This window comes from Erythranthe guttata, chromosome 7 (assembly GCF_056151865.1).
Source record: "Erythranthe guttata isolate IM_541 chromosome 7, IM_541, whole genome shotgun sequence".
NCBI classification, from domain to species: Eukaryota; Viridiplantae; Streptophyta; class Magnoliopsida; order Lamiales; family Phrymaceae; genus Erythranthe; species Erythranthe guttata.
In genome coordinates, this window is record NC_142539.1 from 6894440 (window position 1) to 6905792 (window position 11353).

Consider the following 11353-nt stretch of genomic DNA (forward strand, 5'->3'; position numbering starts at 1 on the left):
TTGAGGGAACCATGATCCCACAAGAAAGGAAAGCATATTGAACGGAAGTATCACCTCATTATAGAATTCGTTGGTCGAGGAGACGCAGTAGTCACAGAGATTGCATCATAAGATAACCTAGTTGGATCCACTCACGAAAAGCCTTCCGGCGAATTATTTTAATAGTCATCTTTATGGATTATGGTTAAAATGTATAGCAGTGTGGCTTTGTCTAACTTGAAGATTGTTAGGATAGTATAAAAAATACCTCATTATTTATGTAAACGGTCTTTTCATTAATAAAATTTTATTTGTGTGAATTTACAACTGATGTTTAAATGCTTTTGATGATTGATCAATTAATTAAATGCGCGTTATCTTATAATCTAAGGGTCCATCTGGATGGAAAGATTTGGAGGGGGATTTGATTTGGGGAATGGATTTGAAATTACCCAAATTTAGAGTCATTTGAAATCCACACCAATTGCTCTAAAAGCAACTTAAAGGGAGGGATATGGATTTCAAATTCCTTGTGAATTCCTTCAATCCAAACAACCGTACAATTTCTATCAAATCAATTGAAAAAAATAAAAATAAAAAATTTAAAAGAATATCACTTTATTTGATAAAGAAACATACACTAGAATTTTTATGGGGTAAAATTGTCACAAAAACCAAAGGTTAAAAGTCAACACGCCACGTCACCACAAAGAGACGGAATGAGTAACATTGGTAAACTTGGTACCTCTTTGGTACGTTCCCTAGTCTAGAGGATGAATGTGATAGTAACAATAGTACATGGCAAAGTGAACTCTATCCTAAAGTAAATACCAGAAACAAAGAATTACATAGAATAATTAGTAGTGCAGCTCAAATGCACCTTTCTAGTTTAGCAATACATATGAATAAACAATGTAGAAATATAAGATCCAGGTTCCAAAAAAGAATATACATATTTTCTTCAATACCACTATATTTAATCTAACTTTAAAAAAAATGGTGTTATTTTCATTAGCAAAAATAACCATATGATTCAAATATTTTAGTAGACTACCTACTAAAAACTAAAATCCACCATCTAAAAAGCTAAAAATAAACATAATAGAAGCACTTTTGTTAATATTAAACCATGGGAAGTTTTCAGCAATTTGATGTAACACAAAAATAACAAATGATATAAACTCAAGATAAAAACAAGAGTAAATTACACCCACACCCCTGAGGTATGCTTAAATAATTTTAAGGTCCCTATGGTATCGATAATTACACTTAACCCCTGAAACGTAGTTAGAAACTCTAACAGGATAATGCATTGGATACATTATTCCGATAGGGTTCTAATAGACTATTACTTTTAGCTAGTGGTGGAGATAACATAGAGTTATGGGGAGTTATGGGGTGACATAACTCCCCCAATATTTCTTAAATCACCCATAACTCTTTGTTGTCTCCACCAGTTCTTGAAACCAATAATCCGTTAGAACTCTATCGTAATAAAGTATCCAATGCACTATCCCATTAGAGTTTATAACTATGTTTCAAGGGGGTGAGTGTAATTATCGATACCACAGGGACCTTAAAGTTATTTAAGCATACCTCAGGGGTGTGGGTGTAATTTACCCTAAAAACAAAAAGGAAGCAGCTTTATACCACAAGTAGGGGTTAGGGGCATAGTAGTAATATACTTCAAATTAAATATTTCAAATAAATATTTAAGAAAATAAAAAAGGTTGCATACTAAACAACTGGTCTACCTTCAAAGCGCAATACAAAAATGTAATCCAGTCTTATGCAGTAGTGAGTGATTCACAATTTCAAAGGTAAAAAATACCAATCAATCAATATATAATCCTGAACCCAAAAATGTCTTTTAACTTACAGCTATATCCTCTTCTCTTCTTTGTTTTTTTTCTCCACAGCCACTTAAAATTACAAACGAAGAAAAAGAAACATCTCACCCCCGAAAACGAACAGCACTTTTTTTTTCTTTTCTCCTATTTGCTCAAACAGCAATCGACATACGTTCTTGCGATTCGATTACAAATAGGCATAAAACTGAGTCTTAAGAAGCTTGGACTGCGAGCCGCTGAAGGTGTTCAATGAATACTTGTAGACTCACATCATCAGTGAAAATCACATCCGAGCCACTGTTCATCATCTCATTTGCATTGTTGTAGGTCGCCGAAGGGTTCAACTTTGCCAACAAGAATCGTGCCTGTTCCAAGATTTTAAAATTTAAATCACCACGAGACATTATTTTAAAGAAACGAACCATTCCATTTATTTACGGCGACTCCAATACATTCCAAATCCCAAAAAGGTCTATTAAACTAGCGTGTCGACAGATCAATAATTTTATGTGCATTCAAAGAAACTCGTCTATTTATCCAACCTACCACATCATAAACTATATGGATCTCAGAGAACCCGATATTCGGAGACATTATTAATTTTCTATTTATAGATAACAGAATTAGCATTTACTTTAAAGGTAATATACCGAATAATCAAGTTTATTACCTGAGAGCCATGTTGATCACAAACCACAAGTCTTGGTACAGGAAACCGTTCACGAATTATTAACTGTGCTTCGTCATGTGGACTTTGCAATAACTGGGCAAAAGGCTGTAACATGGGAATGGAAATTTATCTTAATCCCGTGGAAAATAATGCAAAACTTTGACATAAAACAAAAACTAGATGAAGCATTTTTTGTTCTGTTTACGGACCAGAAAATCACTCATCAACGAGAATTTACGGTACCAAAGCCAATTTTAGTTGATTATGAACAAGAAGGTGGAAACTTTCAATAAAGTAAGAAAGCAAAGTAAACAAGGCATTTCACTCAAAATGTATCACCCAAAGACTTTGAATCACATCATACGATCTAACAAAAATCGAGATCTCTTCAAAACTCATTACATTGATAGTATCAACAATTTTAATTAAGCATTAAAAAAGATTAGATCTCTATAAATAGGTTGTACCATCTCCTACTTCCACTAGGTTTACAACTTCATTTGGAAGAGATAAGGTATATCCTATAAAGACAATTTATCGTTCCTGATACTATTGTAAATCATGAAAGCATTTAAAAATTAATGCAGGTGAATACCGAAAAACTGAGAATTCATTAGGACTCTAGAACACCCATTTACTGGACTTCGTGAAAAGATATTATACAGATAACAAATAGGTGCGGATATAATATTCTTCAACTCTTGTCTTGCATGTTAGAATTCCCTTATATTTGTCCATATTTCCTCTTCTACGTCGGATTTAAAGAAAAATTGTTTTAAGAAAAAAAGATTTAGAAGGATGCGACAAACTGATTTCTTGATACAACAACAAACAAATCTCTCTTTTCAGCAACCAAACTAAGAGAAAACAGAATGCTTTGAAGTGAATAACAGCCCAAGATCTAAAAGTATTTACAGATAATATATATTCACAACCACAAACAAAGACATCAGCATGAAAATGTACCTCATGTCCTTGCTGATTCTGGTAACCCATGTTTCTCCATTGAGCTATTGTCATTCCATGAAAAATAACTACACTAAAATAGGAGTCCAGCAACAGAATACGATCAGCTGCTATGGATTGGACATCGAGCAAAACTGGTACAGGATGTGCATTAAATGCATATGATACTAATGAGGGCTGAATCATGACTATGGCATTGCTTATTGACTCCCGGTTCAATAAGATGCGAAAATAGGCTGTCTCGTCAGGACTATTGTTGAATACCTAAGAGAAAAAAGGGAAAGATAGAGATATCAGATTATAAAACAAGCAAAAGTGAAAAAGAAGAAAATAAACATTATAAGCAGTTGACCTGTACAAATTGTGATCTACGCAGATTAAACATGATCTGGGGGAACAATGAAAAACAGGGATTCAATGTGAATGAGGCTGGATCATCTTTCCGATAATCCCCAAATTTGGAACATAGACGAATCAGATTCCTATCTACCCACCTTGTGGCATCAAAACCTTCCTGCAAATATAGAACCAATCAAATTGATGAATGTGTCCACCAAGTTTTAAGGCAAGGGAAAACAAGTTGATGGATGAAATAATAAATGAAGTCACAGGTACCATAAAACAACACCCTAAGATGCAATCAAAGGCAATAATTCTTCTGACCTTGAAAATTTCATCATTTCTTTTTTAAATATCATAAATTTCTGAAAAATATGCTAAATTCGAAAGCCACCCTCAATATTGGTCAAAGAAATTACGGTAGGAAAAAATGAACACCGTGGATCCATTTCGAATTCAACCATGCAGGAAAAAGGATGAGCAGTTTCACTCATGAAGCAACGGTGATAAACTTGCAGTAGACAAATGCATGTCCAAACTTTTGTATGTTCTGGTTACGTATTTTAGTTTTATTTTGAAATTTTTCATTTCAATATAAACCAACGCATGCCCAAATATTGTCAGATAATTTTATGCCAATACAGTTATCTCAAGCTTCATTTTTCAAACTTACTAGTGGACGAAATTCAGAATCATAGCTGCGTTATGCAGCAAGAACTAGGTTTTAGCTTTTAATTCATAAGAAAAGCCTAGACCTATGCCAGATGGATGAGAATTTGTCATCCACATTAGTCACGGTTCTATATTATATTATATTACCTCCACCTCCATCTTATAAGAAGCTAGTCTGGCCAAGACTACAGCCGCAACTTCTTGATCGAATCCCTGAACTAAATCCTGCAGGCACAGAGCAAATTACCAATGACATTACAGTCCATTCCATGTTTGAAGATATTTCTAAATGCATACTAAGTAAGAAAGCTTACAAAATTGAAAGTCAATTGACAAAACATAATACAAACATGCTCAGAAAAATAAATAGGAAAGACTAAGAAATTCCGAAAATCTTTGCCCAGCGGCAAAAAAAAAAAAAAAAAAAAAAAAAAAAAAAAAAAGACAAAACATACATTAATAACTTATAGGAACCTTTTGTGCATAATCTAAAGTCTAAACTTGTAGTGGCCACTGAGTAAATCACATTTATTTAAGTAAACAGATTTTAAAACATCAACTGTTCAAACTAATATAGGCATGTCAGTCACGTATTGTCATCAATCCAAGAGAAGTCCCTGTGTCATAATTAACATGCAGTCCACATCATAAATTTGTGGTCGTCCAAACTATCTTAGAAACAGATCCGCAAACAGAAATCAGATGCACGATTTAAATTACAACAGAGAGAATTGACCATAAATGATATTCAGGGGTTCTAGATTAATATTTGAATCGAATGCTAATATTAACACAAGAAACAAGGGCCCAATCACAAACAGAACCAGGTAAGGCTAGATAGTTCTCGTGTTCTCAACGTTCTGGTGTGGACAATCTTTCTCTACTTGGATAACAAGAAAGAAATAGACATGGAAAATGGATAGAGAAAAACTAGTCATCCTACCTCATTGCCCAAGGAACTATCCACCCATCGTCTAGTAACAGTTGTAACTCTCAGACGCATCTGGCCATCATGGCTCTGATAACTGTGTTCAAAAGAAAAATTTCTTTTCACTTCTTTAAGTTGGGAAAATACATTAGCAATATGGAAATTAACATCTTTATCGCGACAGAAAGAACAGGCATCAACATGCTAAAGTCCGAAAGTTGCCAAAAAAAATTAATAAAATTAAATTAAATTAAAAAAATAAAGAGCGGGTATTGCCGCCTTTTGTGTTAATTTCATTTATCTTGACAGATATTAGTAGGACTATATTTTAAAGCGAAGGGCATTTAAAGATTATCTATCTGTATATACCTTGTGAGGAACTGTATGTATAGTTGAGGATTCGGCCCTGCAGGATCGGACTTTTCACTAGAAGAAACATCAAAGAAGACAGTTAAGCATGTACTTCTGTCCAGGCCACACATCTTCCACGCTGTAGTATTCCCTTGTCCTATAACAGTATTAGCTACAGCAGGTCCTTTCTGCAAAATAGTTCCTCTGATCAGTATCAACCAAGGTACCAGACAGTATCAAATTAGAATTGTTATTCCTTCCGGATATAATGTTCCAGTTACAGTAGTATAAGATAACATGCTTTTGAAAATAAGTTGGTAAACTTTGGATAACCAGACCTTCTCCAGTGATGTGCATGGACCAATGATTCCTTGGATTTTTATATCCTTTGAGCAGTTGATCTCCAGTGTGCCACTAAAACACATTCAATGTTAAATATTATTCCGCTTTCCATAATTCACTTGTAACAAATTATCACAACATTGTTTCAATGAAAATCAAAATAACACAAATTCACCCTTAAACGTTATTTGGCACTTCACTGTCACATGAAAAACATCACCACCAAATTTGCACCTCTACATTACATTAAACACTACATACCGAAAACGAAATTACACTTAACACCAGTGGCATAAAAAACGGCAGAAACGAGATTTCAATTTTGGTCGTGAAGCTCATAAAAGTGATAGGAAGTAAGTAGACTTTTATGAAGTAGGAATTACAATAAAACACGAGGACATAGGAAGTAGAATCGAAAAATCCCCTGATATACCTACATCAGCAAAGGGCTCTACATGTAGCATGCAGAATGATTGCCCAGTTGCAATACCGTGGCAAACTAAAACTTCCACACTTAAGCAGAATCTAAGATGAGTTTTATGATAAAAGACACAGACCCGAATGACATAATTCCGTAAATAATTAAATAAAGAAGAGAAATTGGAGACAATCAAGATCGCAAATACATACACTAAGCAATACTTTGATTAACGGACATAAGCGAAGTCTTTTAGTCAATTAATACATGCTTAACTCAGTCTCGTGGCTGGACAGAATATAACTTGATTTTTATGCTAAAAATGTTTTCCATGTATATCAACTTACTTGAATGAAAGCCCCAAAGACTGTTCCCCATCTTCAAAAATGCGCTTGAATGAATCCTTGAAAACAGAGTGGGCAAAACTTTCAGCCAGAACGACGAGTCCACCAGTTTTTTCAATGGCCACTTTCATCTCCGCAATGCCGACCTGAAGACTTATGCTTTAAGTAAGGCTGGAAAGTGATTGTACTTGAAACTAAGCAGATTTTACATCACTGTTCAATGCATCAACAATTGTAAACAGATCCAAAAATTGTAACTGGTAACAAACAAGGCAGTGTTCATTACTGTTGCTCAAGCCAAAGGTATAGGCAAGGCAACTACTCCCTCTATCATATATTTTATAGGTCAAGCTGGAACAAATATAAGGTTTTGGATAACATTTGAACACATGACAAGTTGTACATGTGGTTTCCCATTATGACTTAGTGAAATGGCTTTTTTTTCACTGGGCATGTAGGGAATCATTTTAGGAAATGCTGCCTTTGGGGCGCCTCAGAGAGCAGTAATATTTCTTCAACAGTATGCATTCATGTGCCTATACATTATTATACTACAATACGCTCATATAGTTAAAGCAACCAGTACAATAAGAATTATCCAAGACAACAATAGACCCTCACATTAAATAGAAACTACACTTGGAATAAATGCATAGAGTGGTCCAGAGAAGTGAATTTAAATTTTAAAAACAAATCCATTTAAGTTTCACACGAATTCTCTATATTTCATCTACAACATTGCATATAGCATGCTGGCGTGTTGCATCCATGTTTCTTCAAACTAAGCCTAAATAGTAGTAGTACACAGACCATCAAAATCAAATAGCGATTCAAGTTGGCTATAACAAACCTGGTCAAGTGCAGAAGCAAAGACATCCAACACATGGCCCTGGCTAACTAACTGTTTTCCAAGTTCATCATAGAAATGGACTGCTTTTCTAAAGAAGGGCGCAGCATCCTTATCAAGATCCTTATGTGAACGAACTGGTTCAGACAAATCTTTTGATACAATCTGTAAGCAAAAACACCATGAGCTCAAATTAAATCAAAAAGGAGAAAATGGTCATGGCAATATGTCTAGATGGCAATAAGTCAAGAGTCAATTACCAACCGAACAAAGGTTTTTTTCTTTTTTCTTTGTTTTCTTTTTGCCAAACAGAACATGGTAGGAATGAAATATGGAAGTAAACACGATTTGTATATCAAGCTAGATACTAATGGATATTTATGTATAGCAAAACTTTGAAATACATTTGCATGGCGTTAGTCCAAGTTCTTTATACTCATAGATATAAACATAGTCGCAAATGTAAACAGTATAGCAGTAACCTCAAAGTCGGGATGAGAAAAACACATAAGTTAAAAGAGTGATAAGCACTGCTCCTTCCACATATCACTCATACGTAGTCAAACACCACACAGAAGTACGAAACATGACTGCATGGAATTCCTATATCTTACTTTAATAAACATATGAATATAGAATACCATGTACACATATAGGTCCAAATCTCATTCTGTTTATATTTGAATTCAGATTAAAGGTAAAAAGTTGCCCAAAATTTATTATAGTGTGTTAAACGGACATCAATGTTAAGTGAAGAGACAAGGCCTGCTTAAGAGGCCCCCTTAATCAGACATATTTTCTCAACAGGCAGTGTATAACAAATATTTTGAGTAAGATTGGTTACCGAACTTTAAAGCAATTATCCTTTTTTATATAAAAAAAAAACGGCCTTATTAAAGACATTACAACACTCATAAGAATTCCAGCCCAAACAATCAATGGAATGTTGTGTTAACAGATGTCAAAGCAAACCTGAACTGTCTCTACACATATCGGAGGTGCATTAACAAAATATAATGTTGATATGTATGCATTTATTCAATGATTAAATTCCTGGAACATTTACATAGCATAATCTCTATCATGAGATAGTCCTTTTCCTAACAAGTCACTACATGAATGATTGTGGAGCTAAAAGAGTATCTGAGTAACCATCACCAGGGAAAAAAAACTAAAATTGAAGTTCGAAAACCAACAAACAGAGCTAATGAACAAAACGTGTTGTGTTTTTCAAATATCAATGGCATTCTAAGTTATCCACAGAATAGCATAATAAAATAATACAAATAAGAAGCATAAAAATACAATATAAAAAATTGATAAATACAATAAAACAAAATGATAAAAGAATTCAAGGCTTTACCGCTCCAGGACCTTCCGTGCATGGACCCCCCACTAACGCAATAATCCTTGCACCGGTTCCTGCTGTAGATGCCCCCAGCAATCCTGCTGCCACACTCAAAGCAACACCTGTACACCTTAATGCCCTATTTCCTGGTGCCACCGGCCATTGATCTGTCGCCAATTCATCCAACAACTGCATCACAGAACAAGCAGAAAGAGAAAATAACACTAATCAAATTCCCGGAATCCAAGATTATACAAAATAATATAATTATTGAATAATAAGTCAATTTTGCTTCCAACAACTATGATCAAGTATGTATATCCACGCCAAACGATACCAAAAAATCAACACCATACCACAAACTGAGAAGAAAATTGATATTCAGATAACAGGTATAGAATAATTACCGAATCTAATGCATACTCGCATTCAGAAGCCGGTAACAGAAAGCGATTAATCCCCGAATTAGGACCAGCCCCAGCCAAGGGGCTAGGTCCACCGCCAGTCTTCTGCATACCGGGTCCAGAACGTCTACCACCAGAAACACCAAGGCCCAACTGCTCCAAGACTTGATCTTTCGACATGTCCTTAGATCCCCTAAACACATACACCTTCGACATCTCAGAGAACCCCAATTCATGCACCTGCACCTGTGTACCATAAGATATGAACCCAACCATGGCATTATCGGGAAGCATTCCGATGGCTCGTTTCAACGCAGATTTGGCGGCCTCCAGCTCCTCCTCGATCATGCACGTGTCCAGAATAAACAGAAAAATTGGAGAAGGAGCCACAACAGGATTGTAATTCTGCGGATTCTGGTTGTTAGGGATTGAGTACTCAATGGATGGGAAATTGGGATACAATTCGGCAGGCATGTTCGTCTGCGAAATCGAGGAATAGTGCTGCGGAAAATGGTTCCTTTGAAAGCAAAAGGGGCAGATCCATATGAGAGCGGTGAAATCAACGCGGCAAAAGGGGTTTAACACAGAGGAGCAAGTTTTGCATCGGAGGGGAGCGTAGGGGAGGATCTGCAGATCCACGTGGGGGCGGATCGGCTGAATTGAGGCGGCGATCGGGATCACGCACTTCGACGCCTCCACCTTGGATCGCGGCCAATTCAGCCACGTCATCCGGACTCCTTCAATTCCCTCCGGGTCGGTTTGAGCTAGCTCCGGCGCGGCCATTGATGAAGCAAAATTCGCTGCAATTAGGTTTCTATTTGCGAAAAAATTGGACGAATCCGTGTGGGGAATTCTGAAATTGAGGGTTTTCTGATGAGAGGGGTTTTAAGGAATTTTGCGGACGGGCAACCCCAATGGAGAGAGAGAGAGAGAGAGAGAGAGAGAGAGAGAGAGAGAGAGTGAACGGAAAACGGAGGAGAGAGAGAGAGAGAGGAATTGAAGAAACGGAGTCAATTGTGTCTGTGTGTGTTGTGTGTGAAAGAGATTGTATAGACTATCAACACAAGGGGCTATCAAATTTCATCGATGCCGAAAATATGTATTTATATTTGCTTGTAGTTGCGGAATTCGATATCTATTACAAGTTTTTTTGGTAGATTCCTAGTGTCAATTGATTGAAATTTGATTGACTTGGATATATTGGAAACCTAATTTATTCTCCCTTTTTTTTGTTTAAATAAAAAAATTCTACTTCGTTCTATGTATTGTTTTCTTGCTTTTGAAAGAAAACATTGACTAAGAAAAGTTGTTTATTGTATTCTTGTTATTGTTGGTTTGTGCACGGGATATTATTTCAAAATTTTATATTATAAAAATTAAAATAAATTTAATTTTTAATTGGGTATTTATAATTTTATTTAATACTTTATTTGATCTTAAATAAATATAATTTTACGAATGAAAAAACTAATTTTAGTATTACTAGAATCATCACCCACGTGTAGACCTATCCATGGTTCCGATTTCGAATCGGAACGGGCCGGGGTCAACGGGCCGGATAACCAAAACTTGAATGGGAATCGGTAGTATGGTTCAGAACGTTCGGTTCCGGTTCAACAAAATATTGAACCACTAACCGGCGGTTCAAAAATATATAAAATAAATGAAGGAAGTTGCCACCAATTACTAGCCCGATTGGTACCGCTGCAAGTGAACAAGCGTTTGGTGCGGGTGGCAATATTTCAGAACTATTTGAGATAACCCATCATTTAATTTCTTAAGAGAAGGCAGCTTTTAATCTTATTTTTTGGATAACCCCTCTCATTGCAGAATACCTAAATTACCTCGATTGGTATCTTTTGGGGTTTTTATGTTTATTTTTCTTTCCTGTTTTT

General features: G+C 35.6%; 1 protein-coding gene across 1 annotated transcript; it reads right to left on the reverse strand.

Moving 5' to 3' along the window:
* Window positions 1–1690: 1690 nt before the first annotated feature.
* On the reverse strand, window positions 1691–10754 carry LOC105956241 (protein transport protein SEC23 E). Its single transcript, XM_012980086.2, has 12 exons — window positions 9462–10754; window positions 9070–9243; window positions 7710–7871; window positions 6863–7005; window positions 6094–6169; window positions 5774–5943; window positions 5420–5501; window positions 4624–4701; window positions 3818–3979; window positions 3466–3729; window positions 2500–2604; window positions 1691–2194 (listed from the first exon to the last, which is right to left on the reverse strand). The coding sequence occupies exons 1-12, from the start codon at window positions 10239–10241 to the stop codon at window positions 2042–2044; spliced, it is 2349 nt and encodes a 782-aa protein (XP_012835540.1). The 5' UTR covers window positions 10242–10754; the 3' UTR covers window positions 1691–2041.
* Between the last annotated feature and the right edge of the window lie 599 nt (window positions 10755–11353).

Bases quoted from the DNA above. Each gene is read 5' to 3' on its own strand.
- LOC105956241 (XM_012980086.2), bottom strand. From the start codon at position 10,241: ATGGCCGCGCCGGAGCTAGCTCAAACCGACCCGGAGGGAATTGAAGGA. The intron at 4,702-5,419 runs GTAGGATGACTA...CTGTGCCTGCAG, and splicing joins ATAGTTCCTTGGGCAATGAG to GATTTAGTTCAGGGATTCGA. The intron at 2,195-2,499 runs GTAATAAACTTG...ATCTTGGAACAG, and splicing joins GTGATCAACATGGCTCTCAG to GCACGATTCTTGTTGGCAAA.